This window comes from Anopheles ziemanni, chromosome 2 (assembly GCF_943734765.1).
Source record: "Anopheles ziemanni chromosome 2, idAnoZiCoDA_A2_x.2, whole genome shotgun sequence".
Classification (NCBI taxonomy): domain Eukaryota; kingdom Metazoa; phylum Arthropoda; class Insecta; order Diptera; family Culicidae; genus Anopheles; species Anopheles ziemanni.
Window position 1 is genome coordinate 26570511 of NC_080705.1, and position 21625 is coordinate 26592135.

Sequence of the window (21625 nt, forward strand, 5' to 3'; positions counted from 1 at the left end):
CACAAGGCGATGCGAAACCCACTTCACTTCACTTTTTCGGCGCCATTTCCCCGCCGCTTTCCTTCCCCCCCATTTCCTTCCAAACCACCCCGTTATCTGCACATGCTATGCTATGTGTGTTTGTGTGTATTTGCGTGTATGAAGGACCACAATATTCGCATCTGTTCGATGGCGAGATGTGGGGCATTAAAATTTATAAACATATCAGATCCAACTTTAATGCTGAATTTAAATTGCCACCAAGCGGCGCGCGGCTGGTGATGGAGCAGAGTCGTGTGTTGGGGAAGGTGAGGGGTGGAGTGAGCATAATTCCCTACAGTATGGAGTACAACTCCATACGAGCTCCACTTTTGGTACGTCACAGTCAGTGGAGCGCGTACAGATAAGTACCATTTGCAGACCATACCGGTAGGGTTCTACACGATGATTTGTTTTATTTTATTTTTCTGATCTTAATGAGCTTCTGTACCTCGGTGGAGATTACCGAGACCTTGGGTTTTGGTTCTCCTAGAGCTGTTATGCTATTTGACTATCATTTCTACTCGATGCAGGTGAAATCTCCATTTAATTCTAGCCCCACAATAGGTTTTTCATGTAATTTATCGGCCACAAAGAACAAGCTTACATTTTCATAAGATTTTAAGATACCGGTTTTATTTTTACAGCCGTTGCTGCTAATTGTGTCCTCTAACCTTCCTATTGTAACAATGCATATACTCTTATTTCTCAGACATCTGTTTTTGACATAACGTATCCACGTTTTTAACATAACGCAGTCTCTATCTAAATTGTTTGTCTTTTAACATAAATTGAAACATGAAGATTAATGTTAGTATTAGTAAAAAATTACATTATTAGTGAAAAAGGACAATCATACATAATTAGTAACAATTTCAACGTTCGATGTAATACATAAATTCAAAAACATACGGTCGGTTTATAAACAAACGAGGCAAGTTTATATCCCCAAATTCCTCGCTTTACTGACATTTTTTAAATTATTTTTTTGTTTGTGCAATCTTTAGCTTTGTTTTTGTAAACTCAGTAAAAAATAAATTATTAAAGGTATAATTCGCCAACATGAAAAATATACTAACAACAAGCACCAATTGATATGAACATTACCATTAAATTGAACTAGGTCAAAAGGAGATGCCCTAGAGACAAAAGTTGATAGACATTTGCAAAAACTAATTCCTTCAATATATTAACATCTGTTTTCGATTTAAAATCGACTGCCAAAGGCTTTTAAACATAAAAACACTGCTACACCACATGCTGACTATCAATGCTCTTATTGGAAAACTACTACCAGAACACCTTACATCGCTTAAAATTACAAACAAGCAACATGAACTTCCTCTTTCAGATAGGAAATCGCTACATGGCGCCCGATGTGAGAAGCACCGGTAACTTACTTACAAGCATTCGCGACTCCAAAAACACGTGACATTGCGAGACCCCGGATAGCACAAACCAAATGCCCATCAACTTCGGGTGCTATCGAACACATTTCGCTGGTGATAAGAATTGTTTGTACCGTAAAAGTACCTCGTTTGGCGAAGCCGCTCCCTTCGGAGCGGAAGTTGAATCAACGGGAGAAAGATACCATCAGAATCAGAAACCGTGCCAAAACTCAGCGTCACGGAACTTCGGGTCGGAACAGTGTCTGGCGAAGCCTGTCCTTTGATATAACTTACTTCCTGTCCCGTTTTACAGTTTGGAGAATGCAAAACTGATCCGATGAAACTAGCGAAACTATCCCCCATAAAGGCACCAGTTCTTGTATTGCCCCGAAAGGGCCCAGGGTTCGTCGCGTTCCACGACGCAATGTGCTACGGACTGGAGCGTCCGCCGGAAACAAACAAATGCTGGTTTCCACTTAACTCGTTTCATCGACAGCTTTTCGGATGACGGTGCGCTCTCGTCGTTGTGCGCTCTTGACGGTTTCCGCCATTAAAAGTAAATTACACCAAATCATCCGACTTCACGATGCGACGAAAGGAAGCGCACGATAGGGTACAATTTTAATGACCACGGTCGTCACCGTCATCCATCGCAGGCCGCCAAATTTGCGTAAACCTAGAGTGTTGGCAACCGAGCCTTGGAGCAGACGGTGCAGAAGAAGCACCGGTTGTGTCTTCTACTAAACCTCAAGATGATCACATCATCACGCGCCGATTGGCAAAGGGTTTGGGTCGCAAAAGTTTTGTCGGGATATCACTTTTACAACCCTCTCTGGAGTCCAATAGCGGCCTCTCCTTGTTGACCTCCCGTGACTGACCCAGCGGAGGAATATAAAACACGTCCCCATCAAGTCGTAAAACGAATTCGCGAAGAATCCAACCGTGACCGATAAACGATCGAACAATACAATCTCAATGGCGGCGATATGACGCTCCCGTAAACGTTTCCGAGCAGATCCGAGCAGCTTCAACGATCCAGAAGATGAGCAAAACCAGCGGCCACCGGGCGAGAGGTCACGGACATCCGAGTGGCGGGGAAGAATATGTTTCAATTTAGCATATTTCCGCTGAACGATGACATAAGCGCCCTCGAGATGCCGAAAGAAGCGAAGAACATAATAAACATTTTAATTCCGCCCGCGTTCGTCGGGCCGAAGAGGCGAAGGAAAAGCCGGTCGAGCGAGAGCTCGAATACAATCAACCACAGGCCGCCACCGGTTGGTATCGAGTATCTTCGCCGAAGCACCGATAGGCCGCGCAAGATAACTCTCTGCGGCCGCTTCTTGCTGTAATTGATAGTGCTCATAAACGAGTGGAGTCAATTTGGATTTGGACCGTGTGGTGCGACGAACAGAAGACGTGCAGCTTCGGAAACCTGGGCAATCAATTGGATAGGCCTTGGCAATGCAGCTTGGACATCTGCGGCGGTGGAACATCTCCTCGAAGACGTGGTGCAGCATATCGCTTTCACTTAACTGAGAAAACGAATACCCATAAGGGGCGATAGATTACCGGCTTGTTTGTGCTGCTGAGGGGAGATGCGTCCTTTTAGTTATCGCTAGAGGTTTATCAATGCTGTAATACTTGCTTAGAGGTAAAAAAAAACATAGCGATAATAGATAAATCAAGCAATCGTAACAAGCAAATTAGCAAAAAATAGCGTTTGAAAAAACCTTAAACATCAACCAAGAGAAGAATTTTCGGAAAGCACAAAACTTTCCCTATTAGTAAATAAAATCATCGATAATGTTTTTCTTTTTAAGAAGACGATAAGCTCAACCATATACAAAAAAGCTTGGATATAGCTTGAGCGTAAATCAATAAAACATGTTACGAATTTTTAAGAAAGAGTAAAACTTTTCCTCAACTTGAAGTGGATAGCTTTTTAACAACGATTGCATAATAATCAAGGGTAAACCATTAGTAAACGAACAGTCAAAGGAAAATGTACCCCAGCAAAAAAAAAATTGTCAACGTAAAATGTACCTCGAGGAGTGGTACGCACATTTCATAGAAGTAGAGATTGAGAGAATATCTGGTGAACTGATTCGAAAGCCAGTATAGTGTTTATATTTGATAAGTTTAAAGGATACCTAGCAAGAGAATTGAAAAACAAGGGCAGCCAATGCGAAAGTCTTGTTGAAAGTTATGCCACGGACGTTAACAGGACAGTTTCATCTACTTGATTAACAAACCGTTGATCAAAAACGGTGACATAATAATTCTCTTACTCATGAAGAGCGGTATTGGTACAGGTTCGATGAAGCCGAAAAAGACTTGAGACACGAAACAAACACCGATGAAAATAGTGAGTAATTTAACAAATCACATAAAGAAGGAAAAAAAGTAGAAAATATATTTTCTTCTAGCTTTGAGTCAGTTTTACCGGATTCTTGCTAAAGTCGCAAACTTATGGTATTCAATACATGCAACAAAACCAACAGCTAAATTTAAAAACACTACCTTTTCATTAACACTGTGTTGCTAAGTAATTTATATTGAAGAGAGAGATTAAAAAAAACACGTAATTCACGAGTTAGCCATCCGAAGGAAGAAAATAAACCTAACAAAAAACGGAAGAAGCGTTATTCGTGGTGTTGGAAGTTGCTCTTGGCTAAAAGTTACACTCTAAACGCATGATCGACCAGCGTCGGCCAACGCCGCCAAAATCACCGATGACATCAGAGCGCGGTCGTGTTTGTGCAAAAACTTGCGCTATCTATGCTCCCTTTCGCTCGCCATCTTCGTTCGGCAGAGTTTGGTCCACATGTATAAAAATCGCCATCGTCAAGACATTCGCGACGCAACCCACGGGCATCTTATCCACCGGGGAGGGGAGAGTGAAGATTTGCCAACGAATGAATCGTGCGAATGGCGCGATTCAAGATGATTTCCGCGGTGTAAGAATGTTAAAATGAGAAAAATAAACGTATCGAAAGAAACACACACAAATACTGAAGAAGTGAGGACGCGGTATCATTTGGTGTTTGACCTTGAAATTTTCTCGACGCGCAGCAGTGGTTTGGAGTCGAGAATAGATTTCTAGAATATCGTTTGAGAACCATTTTAAGATCACGAAAAAAGGCAATTTGACCCACATGGAAGCATTAGATAAATCAAGAATAGGAGTACATAACCCCTTAGTATTTAAAGTGTAACAATATGTCGTTTGCCGACAGCCCTCAGAACCCTACAAAATTATTCTCACGCTGAACTGAAGATAAGAAAGGAAAACGGAAATAAAAAACAAACATTTTAAAAACCTTCCTATCAAAGATTGATGCAAAGGTTAAACCAACATCCCACATTGGTCTTGGACCTTTTTTTTCACCTCTGCAGTTGTGCAGGCGCGCCCACCCCAAACTGACACAAGACAAATTTCATTGATAATGGCATCGTACGGTTCGCATCAACCTTTTGCCGGCAGCAAGCACACACATGCGATTGCGAACGAATGCAACTAGGAGCTGATAGGAAACCTCCTTTGGCTGCTTTGGAGTGAACGAATGAGAAAACCGTTCGTTAACACACAATTAAGTGCAATCAAATGTACGGAACTGAAGTGCAATCAACCGTTTGAGGCGGCGGGGCGTTCCTTCTCATCCATAACGTGTTCATTGAAAAATTGACATATTCTACTCAAAACAAATATTGATTCAATACTTTCTACAGCTCGACCATTGGAATCGATAGGATTGGCTCCATTAGCAGATGTTTATTTTCTCCTGCCCTTTTTGTACCTCGAACTTGATGCTCACGTTTTGTACAGAGAGTGATACACAGAGAGTTATGTAATGTTTCTGTATTTTCACTAAAACTTAACCCGGATTTGAGGATTTTAAAGACATTTCTTGTTTATTATATTGAAGTACTCTATATAAACATATGCAATCTATTTTGCTCGTCAATACAACAATCTCTAAAGGAAAAATTAAATGATTGGCTGTAGATAAAGAAAGACCGGACCGAAGAAAGAACCAGTATCGTGGTTATCAAAAATAATTCAATGACTAAATTTAAAAAAAAATTTAATATTTAACAACAACTAATTTCCCCCCAGAAGCTTATCAAACGTAAATAAAAAACCTGTTATAAATTGTAAATTACTGATCTTTTCCCTCCCACTTCCTTAGCAGACCTTACAAAAACAAATGAAAATGTGCTTCTTTTTATCAAATCATGAATCTCCTATCTTTTGTAGAAAATGATAAATTTAGATTTTTCTCAAACAATTTCCCTCAATTGATTCCTGCAACATGAATGGGGCGGATTTTCTTCCGTTTTCTGCTGAAACAAAGCGGACTGTCTTGGAGCATCAAGAGAAAGGACTCGTGAGTCAAAATCGGAGAGCTAACGGTGCGTCCGAAGAGAGCCACACAGCTGAAAGGGCATCCAACACCATCGATGCCCTTTTCGGAAAATGTCAAACGGATAGGAAAATTGCAATCAATCGCGTTTCGTTACGTTCGAAAGAAAATTGACCCCCGCGTCGCTTGTCCGCAAAAGCTTCACCTACCTGTTTATTGTTCGATCGTGACTTTTCCGTTGCCCCACCGCCGGCCCCACCACCGGTGACGATGTTGTTCAGCTTTTCGTTCGAGGTCGACGGTTGTATCTGCGCTTGACCTTGCGGTTGTTGTTGTTGCTGTTGCTTGAGCGGTGGCGGAGCGTTTTCCTTTGGGGCCACCGCCACGGCGGACCCATTATTTTGGGTCTCCTCCAGCGCCATGCCTCGCTGCTCCGTGGTTAAGCTGTGATGTTTATTGTTTACTGAAACCGTCGATTGCTCCCGATCGCAGGCTGTACTTATTTTGTTTTGTTTTTTTTTGCTTTTGCTTAAAGGGATACAAATCAACACAAACTCGCACTCACACACACACACTCACAGGTATGAATATCAACGAACTACACTGGAATGATGGATATTAGGCAAATATAATAAAAATAAATTATGGCACCTATCAGAACATTCCAATGCGTTTTTCACTACACACAGAGCAGAACTTTCGGTCTACTTTCACTTTGATAGGTCGCGCGAAAAACCTTCCGTTCAGTTTTCCGCACACAATGCGTGCGCCAGCACGTCGCAGAAGCGAACCGAAAAACCGACCGACACACACAAGCACGCGGAAAAACAACAAAGCAGTCACCGACCGTATCGATTTTTCCAGCCCACCCCAGCCCAACCAGTGAAAGGTTATACTCTTTTCTCCGACGCTTACACTTTCCGGCTCTTTCTGGCCCACACAGCATGGCTATAATGACCGGAAGATGGGAAAACGCACAACGGGGCGGGGAAATCGAACCGACTAACGAACGATTTCCGTCCGTCCACATCCGTCCGTCTGCGTGAGCTTCCGAGTAGACACACTGGTAGGCATACTTCGATTGGGGTCTTTTTCGATGATTTTCAACCGTTTTGCCACCGGTTTGCTGTGTTGGATTGTTTTCTTTTCGGTGTGAAAATTGACACAGAAAACGTCGGACGCGCTGCGAGAGATGATCTCATCTCGAGCTGCTGCTGCTGCTGCTGTTGCCCAGTTACTAATTGTGCAACGATTTATTTAATTTTCGCGGTGAAAATCCGCGTGACTAACCACGAAACCAAACCAGCACGAACGGTGACACAGTCAGCACACACGAATTTTAAATGATCTTTTTTAAAGCACCGTATCACATCTTCCTTGATTCAGGCAAATACACATTTCATTCAGTTGGGTCATTTTCTCGATTCTATCCACTCACCACCGGGAGTCAGGTTTAGCATTTTCATCCCATTTGCGCCACTGCAGTGTGCGGGCCTCGTGAAGAGTTTTATTTTTCTTTGCCCCTTTTCAGATGAAGTGCCCCACGAACCGTGAAACCCCCCGCGAGTTGAGGAGGAAAAATCGAAACTAGCCACTGTGACGGAAGCACGCATCGACAACCGATTTTTCCCAACGAGAATGAAGCAGATTAACGCTACTCGCCATCGTTCTGAAGTAAACATTTTCCTTTTCGCGCACATAAAGCATAAACACACAACATTATATGATCCAGACGCCCCTTACATTTCATCCCCCTTACCTGTTCCGCACACACACACACGCGCGCGTGCACGCACACGCACACTAAACAGACACACGCTATTCTGCGAAAACGCGCTTCGATCGGAGAGCAGGAAAGCTGGAAATTCTAAACACAAAAGCTGGCACGTTCGTAAAGTATTAATTAATTCGAATAGATTTTGATTTCACTTTTTTTTTCTTCGCGTCTGCTAGGCACACCTATTTTCCCCACTGTGTAAAATGCTGTACAGGTATATATGGTACGGGAGCGCGAAACCAGTGCACTACCGGCGCCTTCAAACTCTCAAACAAGACTGAATGGGAAACACGACATTCGTGAAGAATGCGAATAGAGAGCAGACTGATAATAGAGATGCGAGATGGGAGCCGGATTGATTATTTAATCCGATCCCAGCATAAGAAAAAGGAACTTGTTCCAGGAGTCAACGAGAATTTGAATTGTATATAACGATTATTCCATTTTCGAATCTAATCATGCCTTAATTAATGACTGCGTAGAAAATTTTAAGTTATCTAGTTTCCTGTAACGAAATGTACACCTTTCGCACCAGAGTGAAACTGCCTTTGTTGTTATTGATCAATTAATCAGTTCATATCGACATCTGCTCCTAGAAGTTGATAGCTTAATAGAGTAAGGTTGCAAATAATGAAGCTCATGTTAGCATGAACGATGTTATAATAATAATAACGGACTTGCTCCTTTGATGGAACAAAGCAATATTGCTCCCATACCGGGGTCCCATCACTTTGAATTTGACCAAGGTTACTTGAATAAAGTTTAAAACACCAAAGGTTGTTGAAATAACGGCTTAAAACTACAAATGTGTTCATAACTTTTAGTATTTCAACAGATTTCAACAATTCATTTGAAAAATCTTTCAATTTTATGTTTTTATGATTCCGAATGCCATAAGCCCATATTGAAAATGGAAATGAGAAAAAACACATATTTTTGTTGTGAATGTATTTTAAGGATAGGTATCATATAAGTGATTGTATTGTAATAAATGTTTCTTGTTGCTACTCGCCTTCTCTAGGCTGTCTTATAAAGTTAATACCGTTGCTGAAAACCACCCTGTTGGGCGTTGTTGAACATCATTTGATTTTGTTGCTGCTGGTTCTGCTGCTGTTGCTGCTGTTGCTGGTGATAATCCTGCTGCGTCATGCCGCCCTGCGGATTGTTCGGATGGCCATTGGGACCACCAAGACGGACGCGTTTCGCGTTGTTGTGGTCCATCCCGCCGCCACCTTGACCACCGCCTCCACCCTGTTGCATCTATTGTGGAAAGGAGAAGAAAAAGGACAACATGGTCAAACAAAATTTGTACAACAAGAAAAAAAAAGCAGTAAATGGTTACATTTGCCTGCTGCTGTTGCTGCTGCTGTTGAGCATTTTGCTGCTGTTGTTGCTATGAAAGATGAACAACAAACAATCAACATTAGAATTTCAAGCATATCAATCCATATGCTGACTTCTTTTTTGCGTCTCTGTTAGCTTACATTTCCTTGCTGGTTCTGTTGCTGGTTGCCTTGCTGCTGTTGATTGTTCTGCTGTTGCTGCTGTTGCTGTTGTTGTTGCTGTTGTTGCTGTTGCTGCTGTTGCTGTTGCTGTTGTTGCTGCTGCTGTTGCTGCTGCTGTTGCTGTTGCTGCTGCCGCTTTTCACCTTTATCGTCTTGATCTTCGTCGGTGAGAAATTCACGCTTCGGATAGGGAATGGGACACCCGGCAAATACATCGGCCGTTGGCATGGGGTCCTCCGAAAAGTAGGGATCCTGCATAGCCTGCTCGGACGTGATGCGTTTGTTTGGGTCCATCAAGAGCAACTTCTGGAGCAGGTGGAACGCTTTGCTGTCGGGCTTGATTTTGTGTCGTTCCATATATTTAATCAACGAGCAACTTGCGTAACTGAAACGAAGAAACGATGAAAAAGGATAGATGGGAAAAGCAAACGTGGTGTGACTTTCTTACTTGGATCGCTTAAAATCTTTCGTTAGTGTGTGGTGTTCCGGCATTTTACGAATATCTTCCCAGTCTTTGTCCTGCGGGAAACCCATCACGTTGAATATGCGGTCCAGCTGATCGTGATGGTATGGATTGCTCGTCTTGATGTCCTCCTGACGGCAGTGGAAAATCGGCTCCGAAGTAAGCAGTTCGGCGAAAATACACCCAATGGCCCATATATCGATGGCTTTCGTGTAATGCCGAGCCCCGAGCAGTAGTTCCGGTGCTCGATACCAAAATGTGACCACCACCGGATCGAGATCAGCCAACGGTTTTAATGGTGCGTTGAACAAACGGGCAAATCCCATATCCGCGATCTTCACCCGGCCTCGTTCGTTTCCTTCACCCATCACTAAGATATTGGCTGGTTTCTATAGCGAACAATCAAAAGTGTTATTTTACCACATTCTATTGCTGTGTACTTATTGGTACTTACCAAATCTCTATGCAAAACCCAGTTGCTGTGAAGATAATGGATACCGTCCAATATTTGGTACAGTAAACTTTTCACCATACCCTTCGGCACCATCACTGGCTTTTTAGTGGCCTTAGCAGCCCGATGAAACTTGATTATGTGCCACAGATCGTGTTCGGCGTAATCGAACAAAAGCCACACTTTACGATCCGTGTGCGACAGAAACACCCGGATGAGATTGATCACGTTGGGATGCTTTAATTCCCGTAGCAGCTGTAATAAACATGCCAAATCGTTGTAATACTTTCGACAATCCAGGACATCAACATTCTTACCGCAATCTCACGACATGCGGACATCGACAGACCGGTCCCTTCGATCTGCTTAAGGGCATAGTCTTTCGCGTCGTTTCCCTCTTTCCGTCGCGCCTTGTACACGTGGCCGTACGTTCCTCGGCCCACCTTGCATCCTTCGTACTCGAAAAGATCTTCCACTTTGGCCCGTTCCTGCTGCGTTTTCATCTTGAAGTCGTAATCCATCATAACAGCAGTAGTCATAGTACAGCAGCGGAGAACAACGGGTGAAAAGTTTAATCGAAGCGCAAACTATACTGTAGAGGCTTTGCTGAAAAAACGATTTGCGGTGAAAGGCAAATCGATATTAGTATTTAACACAGCTTAAGCACAATTTTAGTGTCGTATTTCCTGAATCTCGCGGACCGCCAACTACGAATGTTTTCGCTAAAAAAAGATCGAAAACGTAAACAATCTTGATGCCACCGTGCTGTCAACATCAGTGACGTCGAAATGCAAGGGGCCACGAAGGTAAACTGCAATAATAAAAATTACATTAATTAATTAATTTATTTGCAAGGGGTTTTCATACTGAAATATGCTAATACAAATCATGGATAATTTTTTTCCTGTTATATAGACAAGTTTTTACTGATTTATCGCAGCGCGTAATGAAGCATAAGAACCTTACATGCAATATATACCTTGTCCAACATTTGTCAAACACTCTCGATAAAGCCTCGACTCCACATAGCTGAGAATTGAGATTCGGGTGAATGAATACTCAACTTTACGTTGAAATGTTTCATCATTACAGAAAATTAACCAAAAAGTGTGATTGAAACATTCACAATATAGTATGGCCGAATTATCAATAAGTAACTGCCATTCTTTTGAAGAACAAAAGCCTAATTTTCGAATGTAGCAACTGCTCAGTTGCCTGATAATTTAGAGTGTTTTTCGACGTAAATGTCACCACCCGTTTTTGCTCTGTGGATAGGTGGCCTAACTGTCAATCATCTTCCGCACTTGGGTTGGCCGAAAAAAAAACTTGCGTTTGTTTTGCCTGCAGTTCAGCTCGATCCGCTAGCACGCTTTCGCGCGTCCCGTGAAAGTTTCTGCGTAGAAGTGATTCACGTAGTTTTGCGTATCGCACTTCAACCCAATAGCGCAGATTACCAGCACCTTGTGCCCAGGCGTCGGCCAAAAACCCGTGTGTTCCGCGTGAAACCCTTATCCCCGTGACAGTAACAGCAGCAGCAGCACCATCACTCGTGATTCGTTCAAGTGTTTGCCACATCACTTCGCTACCATCGCGATTGACTGCATCGTGTTTCGCGTGTCGATTAGTGCTCCCAAACCACCGTCGTCAATGTGCAGCCAGGATGAATTGCGAAATCTTACAGCAGGACATCCAATCGTTATTGGAATACTTCGCCAAAAACATGTACCGTGCGAAGGATTGTGAAAATGTAGGTGTATAATTGAGTTTCGTTTGGGCGCGGATGGGAGAAGCAGCGGGCAAGACGTCAAGCACGAGCTACTCGCCTCGACTCAAAGCAATAGAGCCCCCTCAAGGCTACATAACGGTGGCGAGTGTTGAAACATGCTTTTTTAAGACGAAAAGTGCGAATTGCTTAACCTTGCAGTAGAATAACGGTTCGAGAATACACAAGGACATCCGTCTCCAGGACGGACAACGAAGCATTCCACCACCACTCCAAAGGGAAAGATTAAGAAGTAGCCCTAACCTATTCACCCATATTTCGCGTGACGTTGACGTAAATGGACACCCCACGCGGGCGCCGTAGAGTATTGCGTGTACTCTTTTTAGCGTTCCTCCATCGCGTTTTCTTTTTCGCGATAAGCCGCTTACCCGAAGGCCTTGCAAGCGCCACCAGCCCCGCCTCGGGCACTGTCTCACCCGACGAATGTATAGGTGATCCCACGGGACTCTGGGGGGAGCACAAATCACAAACAACATCAAAACAACCTGTGTGTACATTTTTTTTTGTTTTTGCTGTTTTGCTCCCGCCTTGTTGAACGTTGTGTGTTGTGAAACGAATTCGACCCGATCGTCGTAGCCATCGCCGTCTGTGCCATAACAAATACATCACAACACGGTCCACGCTTTTTAACTTTGTAGCCGCTTGTACGGTGGGCCGTGTGTCTGTGCCGTTGTGGCGTTATTTACATAGGCGCCGAAGGGCAGCACACAAGACACCCACTTCTCGCGCACCGGAAATCCAGTGACATTGTATGGCGGAAGGGTGGTGGATGGTCCCGCCAGCGATCACCGCCTTCCCGGAGTGAAATGATATTCTTGGCCTTGCGAGTCGAAACGAATCTTCGCACCAAACTAGACACAAATAAAGCAACGCAGCAAGCGGACGCTTTTCTGTCGTTCTTTGTTTTGCTTCAGCTTTCTTTGTGTTCCCGAGCACGGGAGGGGACAACAGTCTGCCGGAGGAGCGGCGATGGGCTATTTTTATCCTAGCACCCTGTACCATCCTTTCTAGTGGCAACCTGTATGTCGAGCGGCCTCTCTACGGCAACATGGCTATTATGGCACACCGGATAGTTTACATGTTTTTTTTTTCTTCAATGCATCTAACAAGGAGTACAACATGAGAGATACGCGAATGCAAAGGCCAAATAGAGTAATCCTGATGGGAATCGAAATAAAAATGGAAACTAAGTTACGAGCTTATATTTGCGCCGCATAGGCCATACGGCAGGCCGATGTATTTAAAGCGCAATAAAAACGAAACAAATGGCTCACGAAGCAGGAAGGATTACATCGAACAAACGTCCATGGATGACCACGAGGATAATTTTCAACCATTGAACTTTCATGGCAATGTACGTTGCATGATTACTATTTGTTTACCTGGCGTATACGCTCCAATGCACCGCTAATGAAGGGAATGTGATTTAATTGCGGTCCCGGAGGGTTATATAGGTATCTACCTTTTCATGCATCGTAGTATTTTGATACGCTTTGCTATCACGGAAAACGATGCCCGTGGGTTTAAATGATTTTGATCATTGTACCACAAATAGGATAATGTACAGTACGGAACCTAATAGACTGGAGGATTCAGGGTCCATCCATACCCAAAATTATCGGGTATAAATAGGTCTTTACTAGAGATTCTATCTAGCGGTGTTTTACTAGATGGAAGTTTTTCTAATATACTATCATATCTCATTAAAGGTGGTGGGGTGGGGTGAGGAGTTTGAGGGGAACTTTTGTACTTTCCCTGCCAAACATACGGGCTTCCGATCAAAACCTTGCTTTGTGGAGAGGAAACGTTATACACGAAAATGAAATTTTATTTGTTTCGTTCATGTACTACGAAAAAACAACATACTGCTACGCAGCTTAGGCCAACGGAATTTTTGCACGTCATTTATCGTCTATAAAATGGAATAATTATGCACTCATCAATAATTGAATGGGAATTAATTTGAAGAAGCTTATTATCCCATTTATATTGGTTAATTATTTTACCTTCATGGGATGGTGATAGTTACCATTGTGATTAAATTTAAATTCAAAACGTTCAAATGAAGTAAAGCACACGCACCCTCTCGGTTTCCAGGGCAACGACGTTATGCATCGGTGTAACGTACTTCTCCAGCAGGACTACAGCGTGATAGAGATCAGCAACAGCACCGGCGAGCTATCCTCGCATTATCCTAGTACTCTGCTTATTCCGGAGTATGAATACAAGAGCCTCTCCAGCAGCACCAATACTCAGGCACCAACTCAGGGCCCCAACAATGGCTATCCAACCAGCAACACCGACTTCCTGCCACGGTCCGGCAATCTAGCAGCCGAACTACGTCACCAGCAGCAGCAACAGCAATCCGGACCAGCTGCTACTCAACAGCAACAGCAGCAACAACCAACTGTGCCTTCGTCAGGACAGCAGCAGCAGCCACAAACTATTTACGAGACAACGTACGATGCAAACAAGCTACGGGATTTGATTAACAAAGCACGATTCGCCCGATGCCGGGCTCGATTTCCACTGCCGGTTATACTATACAAGGGAAAGTACATTTGCCGATCAGCGACGCTGTCCGGTGGGCCGGAGATTTACGGCCGGTCCGGGTTGGATTACCTTTTCTACAGTTCGGACTCCACTGCTACCTCACCGACGTTGGATGGTACGTAGAATGAACTGATCAATCTTCTATCATCACCATTTTAATACGTGTTCCAATTTCCTTTGCAGAGGATGCGTACGAAGCACGGGAGACGTCCCTTTCGGAGGACACGTTCGAGGAGCCGATCACAAACAGCGACTGGCAGCTGTTCGATCGTGTGCGCAGCCAGGATATCAAGCTACTGAAGACACTGAACGTTGGCACGATCGTCGACTTTATGGTGGAAAAGAAGAAGGTCAAATTTGGCATGAACGTCACTTCCTCGGAGAAGGTGGACAAGGAGAAGCGGTACGCCGAGTTCAAGATCGTCTCGCTGCCGTATCCGGGGTGCGAATTTTTCCGCGACTACCGCGATAACAACTTTTCCGGCGAGGGACTCGTGTTCGATTGGTCGCAGGCGCACGTGGACGCGAGCATCGGCGTACCGGAAGACTCAGTAACGGCGCAGCTGCCAATCGACTGGGAAAACTACAAGGACTGGGATCTGGTGAAGATCACGCAGAACTATCTGAAGCTCCTGCTGCGCTACCTGCAGGACAGCAGTTCGGGGCTACTGATTCACTGCATTAGCGGATGGGACCGGACACCCCTGTTCGTGTCACTGCTACGCCTCTCCCTGTGGGCGGACGGGGCAATCCATCAGTCGCTGAGTGCGGCACAGATTCTTTACTTTACCATCGCCTACGACTGGCTGCTGTTCGGTCACAATCTGCCCGATCGGCTCAACAAGGGCGAGGTGATTTTTTTCTTCTGCTTCTACGCCCTAAAGTACATCGCCGAAGACGAGTACAGCATTTTGGGTCAACGGTAAGTCAGTGTGGCTTTTGACGAAATCACTCTAGACTCGTTGACACATGTTTTCAATGATACATTTTTAGCTACAAAAGCAAACACAGCAGCGGAAGCAGCAGTATAGGCGTTATTCGAACGGACAGCGAAAGTATGCTCGATGGGATACTGCTGGACGGCGAGAGCCGGGGCTCGAGTGTTTCCCTCAACTCAACGTGCAGCTGCCTCAGTGGACGCAGCTCGTCCCAGCATGACACCCAGACGTGCATCAGTGTAGGTGGAACCGCGGGGTCTGGCGGTAGCGGCATCAGCGTGACCATCGGTGGCTCCAGCTTCCATCATGCTGACTCCCACAATAATACGAGCGGTGGCCGACCAATCGTCGGCGGCTACCATAATCCACATGACGATAGCTTGAATGCCAGCAATGGGTAAGAGCTTTTATGACCAGCGTGACTTCTAACAGTGGTATTTGTTTTTTTTTCATGGGTGCTTCCAAGGCGAGCATCGGTTCAAATAGATCAAAATGGAGTGTAAACAAAAAATTGGTCCAAATAGAATCAAATGAAATGTTTAAATTTCGAAATCCTATCGAAGGGGAAACTTGTTTGAACCGATGCTCGATTATATCATCAGTATTCTTCTCATTTGTGCCTCATACAGATACACGCGTACACTTTTTATTTACTTTGTTTTTGACTTTTGCCTACAGTCGAACTTGGATAACGAGGAACCTAAGGAACCGATTTTCGTATACTTATTTTAACTGATGTCTTTTAAAACGAGATAGATACACCCTTATGCACAACAAAAAATGTCGTGCCTGATCAAAAAAAACTTACTAATTCTAAATCGATATGGAAATATAGTCAGAATTTCGTTTTGGTACTTATATCTATATTTCGTTTGAAGACGACTATAACCCATCCAGCTTCGACTGTATGTACTTCTTATGCATTTTATCTTTTCCTGTACATTTTTAACGCTTTCTTGCATTTCTTTCTTTATTTTTTTGTTTTTGTTACTGTGTGCATCCTTTTATGTTGTTCACTCCCTTCGCTATCATCACCTTTAAAAATGCCCAACATTCCCCAACCCCCTCCCACTGCGAAACCCAAATAAACCAAACCAAACACACATGTTCCCTCCTTCCATCCTGCCCTCCCCTTCGAAACAGCAATGGCTGGTTAGCGCATAGTCACGATAGTAATAGCAGTATTGGATGCATATCGAACGATAGTACTACTAATCTCAGTAATCATTGCGCTTGGTCACCGCAACCGACAAGGTTAGTAGTCTTCCAGCTCTTTCTCTACCAGCGATGCAACGCATTCAAGACGAATGGTTTGCATCGCTGTGTAGCTGAAAATGTTCTATTCGCTTGGGTTCTTTTTTCTTCCTACTCGAGGAGTGGAAAGTTTGAACGGAATTTTCTCTTTCTGGACGTTTGTTTGCTAAATTGAACAGTTGGCTCAAAATTTATCCTTTTTTCTTTTGTTTTTCGTTTGTGTTTTTTTGCTCTCTACTTTCATGGCTACCGTTGACCGTTGACCAACCATTTATCTATATTTGTCAGAACTAGTCCCGTTTCCGTACCAGTAGCGAGTAGGTTACGTCAACGGCAAGAATCGACCTCGTCCCTATCCGTGGGCAGCTGGCAGATGATATCCGGCACCGGGAGTCTTCGCAGTTCCGACTCGGCAACGGAACTGCATAACCATCAACACGCAGCGGCCGGCCACCAATACCCGCATCACCATCATCATCATCATCATCAGCATCATCAATCGCAGTACCACAACCATGTAAATAGCAATCTGTACGGCAATAATCATCCCTCGTCTGTGATGTACACCGTCGGTGGCAGTGGAGCGACCACGGATGCGACTGCCACGACACCGAACGCCAACCATCTACACCATGGGCACGGGCATGCTGCTCCACATTTACAGCACCAGCAACAGCAATCGCAGGATTCCAGCTGCTGCACAATACTAGATGACGAGTGCTTTAATTCATCCTACAGTCACGACTTTTATGCTATGTACGTGTTAACTCTGTCTTGCATATAAAACACACGGTACTCACTTTTACTGTTTTTCAGGCGACGTGAACGATTAAATCAAGTACGAACGTTATTCTACAATTGCTACTACTCGACGATTGCATTCAAATTTAAATCCGTACCGGATTCGGCGCTCGGTAGTTTGCTCGGAAATTTTGCGGAAAAAGTGGGCCTAGCGCATCGGACATCCGTTTAGAGACCTAACCCGGCTAGACAACGAGTGGAACCGAAACCCTGGGAGCGAAAAGGAATAGAAAGCCAAGCCGAACAACAATAAGTAATGGCATCATCCGCGTGCATCCCCTGCGCTCTCCAGGATTAGGAGAGGGTTTTTTTCTTCTGCGTCGTCGTGCAAGAGTCTTCCACATTGTTGGAATTGCAAGGTGTTTTTCATATATACATATATAAGTTTTTTTTTTTTCTTGTGTTAATATGCTTTTTGTTCAGATTTTGTATAATAACCTCGTAAGCTACCGGCGTGTAACTCAGGTGACGTGTTTGAACCTTTTCGTAGCAAGAAAGGGTAGTTGTTTTGTTCAAATAAAGCGCAAAACTGACTGTGAAAGAGATTTAGAAAGTTTCAATTTATTTCTAACCAACCCACACTGAGGCCTTGTCTCGAAATCAACCCGCAGTTCCATTTAAAAATTTTACTAATGGTTTAGATAAAATCCTTCATCTCCAAAAATTTAAATCTGCTCCATGTATGATGATGCATTTTGGTGATTGAAGAAAACGCTTGAACTTGACCTACCACGTTGTCATCATTCTCAGGTTTGGCAACACTGCCAAATGTGATTGTAAACAAGATACCCATTGTAAACAGATACCGTGAAGCGCACGCAAAGCAGAGTTGTGGAAAAATAACACAATTTTCCCGTGTTTGAATCTCGCATCGTCAGCATGTCGGGCTTGTACAAGTGTCCATTTGATCCCTTACATCAAATTTCGGCAAATTCATTCGCCAAACATCTCACGAAATGCCAAAGACAACATCCGGATGTGAAGTACGCAAGGTGTCCGTTGAATTCGTTTCACTTGATGAAACCGGAGGAACTAAACGAACACGTGCGAACTTGCCCAAGTCGTGCACAGTTCGACGCCTACAAATACAGTGTGTCGGTGGCGTCGTCCGCGCCCGTGGACGAAATTATCATCAACACCGGCAACAAACCGGGAGCCTCATCATTTGCATCAGCATCAGCAAGTTCGCTCCAAGATGATGATGAATGCTGGGACGATTCCAACTACGTGGCCTACAATCCGCTGGAAAAATGCAAACAGAGAAAAGAGCAGCACAAAAGCTTCATCACTCCCTGTGCCAACAAGTTTGTCGTTCCAAACGCCAGTATCTCCATGATCAAGCAAGAATTCCAAAACGATGATGCGCAGGAGCGGCAAGCAGTGAAGGAGGAAGCCCTATCGGAAGGTACTAAAAGCCCAGATAGATCTTCCGAAACAGAACCCGCCGTTCAAGAAGAGCATGGCGAAATGACATCGCAGTATTCGGAGCGTCAACCTGCTTTTGGAGGAAGGACTGACGACCGAAGACCGTATAGATCGTCAGCTAACAGCTACAATGATTTTGAGAGACGTAACGAAGATTATGCATCGCATCGTGGGCCGTCAGATGTTCCGTCTTATAGCAATTCAACCTATGGCGATACGTACATGGGAAGATACGATCGCAATCGCCATACTAGTCGCCGATCGTATGAAGATGACCGGCAGAAGTATAAGCCTTACCACAATCCTTACAGTAGAAATTCCAAGACGTCGAAAGATCAAGAAGATCGTTACCAATCCAGCAGAAATTTTAGAGCTGACAGAGGCAACAGATAAGACTACAAAACATGATCAAACGAAAATTTTACACTAAAATTTTTTTGTGCTATTATAGCAATTTATTATTGACATGAGTTCTATCGTTGCTAGTTCAACTTATCAAAGATATTTGCAAGAGCGCAGAGGAGCGTATTCCAAATTTTTAATAAAGTTATCAATGTGAAAAATATTGTTCCGGTTTCTTATTCCTATCTGGCAGCACGGTTTACATGTTGACCCCACGTAACATTTTGACAGCCAAGATGGCGGCTCAGCCCCGCATTTCAGCGATTGCGGGGGTGAATAAAACTGTGGTGAATGTGGTGAAAAGGTGAAATATTGTCTACAGTCGCATACGTCAAAAAACTGCAGAGGTTGAAAAAAAAACAAGTTGTTCTCTGCCGTGGTTGCTCTGGCTGTTTTCTTTCTCGTGCCTCCTCGCCTTTTGATATTCTGTGAAAGTGAGAGAAGAGAAGATAAATTATTTAGGTAGGTACTTACGTGAACTGTGTCTCGGGCCGGCGGTGTGTGAATCACGCTGCTATGCATCGGGCTAGATGACTACGCTGAAATGAGAGCGTTATAACCGAACAAAATGATACTAAACTGCATCGTTTGGTTTTAGGAATTGAGCAAGCGTTTCAGCAGCAATAATGTAACCTCGATAAATGACAACAGCAGCACGGCGATCGACTACAACCCAATCGATGATATTCCCGTGCTGCATGATGCTGATGAAATTAGAATTTAAGCATGTTCAACGTAAGTCTGGACCTTCCATCGTATGTTCAAACGATACCAATCTAAAGTCGAAACATAAGTTTCTAGTTCATTAAAAGCTACTTATTCTTTGATTTACAGCGCAACAACTTGCAAAACATGTGGTAGGGAACTGCATCTCTTGCGTCTGCCGAGCACCACACATGCGATCTCCAACCACCCCGCGCCAACTCACAGATTGCCTGCACAGACCACAGCACAACCCGCCAACAACAACCGAGGTAACCCGGGATAAGGTTCCAGCTATGGTTAGCTGTAGGAAATGCCTCGCTACAATTAGTTGTAAGCATTAGGTTAAGAAAAATGTAGAGTTTTTGGTACTACAAGTACAATACGGCCGTCTAAAATATATTAAAAAAAAACTATCAAAAACATACGCTCGGATATTCTTACGAACGAGAAAGCATCGGAGTTGAAAAATTTGGAAGAAACTAAGAATCACTGATTAACGATAAAAAAAAACGAAAACGGAAACTAGTGTTGGAGTACAGCAATTGACCATAACGTGTTAGTTTGAATTGGTTTTAAGCAGGTACAATTTTATTCAATTATCAACATTATTGGTACTGTTAATCACGAACATTGATTTCCTTTGGATCTGCTGGATGTTTTCTGGCAGCAACATGTCTTCAGTTGCTAGCGGTAGAATATCACAAACCTTTGAACATTCAACATTCTTCATGTATTCGCAGGGATACGGTTCCAGTATGAAAATGGCAGTCACATCCACATCAGAGCTGGTGGCCGAGCGGTCGCTACATTTCAATTTCATCTCGACCAAATGCGGTTGATTGACAGATTTGATTCTTAAGCTTGCGCTTATATCATACAGACCGGTTCTTTTCCAACTACTCACGATGCTTGTCCACATTGAAGTACCTCAACTAGATAGAATTGTCCTTATGGTATTACCGTACATGCTTACCGAAGCACAATTTAAATTTCCGCTATCCAGAACCCTAAAAATACAATCAGTTGGTAGTAACAAATTCCTTGTAAAATGCATATTGCAATTCTTACACCAGGGAGAGAATTGGCACCATCCAATAGTTCTAGTCACGAAGTCAATTCCTTCGATTTCGTCGCACGTTTGGACATTGAAGAGACAGGTGTTTCGCATTCCTCAACGACGGAGTTAATCTCCATATCTTTCCAACGGAACCAAAATGCGCGTTCTTTGTGGATGAGATCACTGTGAATGGCATATCCATATCCTAAGGGATATGGAAAGAAACTTAACAATCAAAACAATCAAACTAACGAAACAAATGTAAACAACCACAATGAGTCCATGCAATTAAAACGAGTAGTAGTAAACAGCCTTTGATATTTTTGCCGCAGTTCATCCATCCATATCCATCTGCAAAAAAGATTTCAGTTTACGAGGTGAAACACCGGTAGGACGGCAGTTGATCTTGTTTTCCTTCATGTCTTGTGGTTTGTACTTACCAAGGGTGCACAAACCTGCCTGCAGATTGGTTACGAAGTTACATTTGTGGGATTCTTTCAACGTGTAAACTTCTTCCTTGCGACCCGTAGCTTTCAATTCCGTACGGGCAAGCAAATGATGAAAATAGTGGTTCCAACGATTCAAACGGACTTGGTCCGTTGTACTTCGCATCCCCGGTACTTTCCTTGGCCGTAATGGAAGGGATCACACAGCAGTACTTTTCCTTGATGACTGCTGTGACCACCATTTTCTCAACATCTGCTGGGGGTTTGCCTAAAAAGTATTCATAGTTGATAA

General features: G+C 43.7%; 4 protein-coding genes and 1 pseudogene across 6 annotated transcripts in view; 2 read left to right on the top strand and 3 right to left on the bottom strand.

The window, feature by feature from the left end:
* LOC131293296 (ankyrin-3-like) overlaps positions 1-6195 on the bottom strand; it is a 60172-nt gene extending 53977 nt beyond the window's left edge. Inside the window, exon 1 of the mRNA XM_058321376.1 lies at positions 5983-6195. Within this exon, the coding sequence (XP_058177359.1) occupies positions 5983-6195 (213 nt within the window). The remainder of the gene's footprint in view (positions 1-5982) is intronic.
* A 2320-nt stretch (positions 6196-8515) lies between these two features.
* LOC131286170 (cyclin-dependent kinase 8) lies at positions 8516-10666 on the bottom strand. Of its 3 annotated transcripts, none has more exons than XM_058315093.1 (6): positions 10287-10666; positions 9973-10224; positions 9504-9907; positions 9035-9440; positions 8893-8916; positions 8516-8801 (listed from the first exon to the last, which is right to left on the bottom strand). In XM_058315093.1, the coding sequence occupies exons 1-6, from the start codon at positions 10506-10508 to the stop codon at positions 8586-8588; spliced, it is 1524 nt and encodes a 507-aa protein (XP_058171076.1). In that variant the 5' UTR covers positions 10509-10666; the 3' UTR covers positions 8516-8585. The 3 variants fall into 3 exon arrangements, with proteins under 3 accessions (XP_058171076.1, XP_058171066.1, XP_058171055.1); XM_058315083.1 differs by having other exon boundaries at positions 8516-8810; positions 8899-8943; XM_058315072.1 differs by having other exon boundaries at positions 8516-8810; positions 8893-8943.
* A 791-nt stretch (positions 10667-11457) lies between these two features.
* Positions 11458-17526, top strand: LOC131286152 (myotubularin-related protein 14). The gene is made up of 7 exons (XM_058315047.1): positions 11458-11716; positions 13850-14420; positions 14489-15227; positions 15299-15640; positions 16387-16497; positions 16786-17253; positions 17314-17526. Exons 1-7 carry the CDS (start codon positions 11630-11632, stop codon positions 17468-17470), a joined length of 2475 nt encoding a protein of 824 aa, XP_058171030.1. The 5' UTR covers positions 11458-11629; the 3' UTR covers positions 17471-17526.
* A 626-nt stretch (positions 17527-18152) lies between these two features.
* Positions 18153-19116, top strand: LOC131293297 (uncharacterized). Its single transcript, XM_058321377.1, has one exon. It carries the CDS (start codon positions 18178-18180, stop codon positions 19114-19116), a length of 939 nt encoding a protein of 312 aa, XP_058177360.1. The 5' UTR covers positions 18153-18177.
* Positions 19117-20422: 1306 nt separating this feature from the next.
* LOC131293298 (uncharacterized) lies at positions 20423-21575 on the bottom strand (annotated as a pseudogene).
* Between the last annotated feature and the right edge of the window lie 50 nt (positions 21576-21625).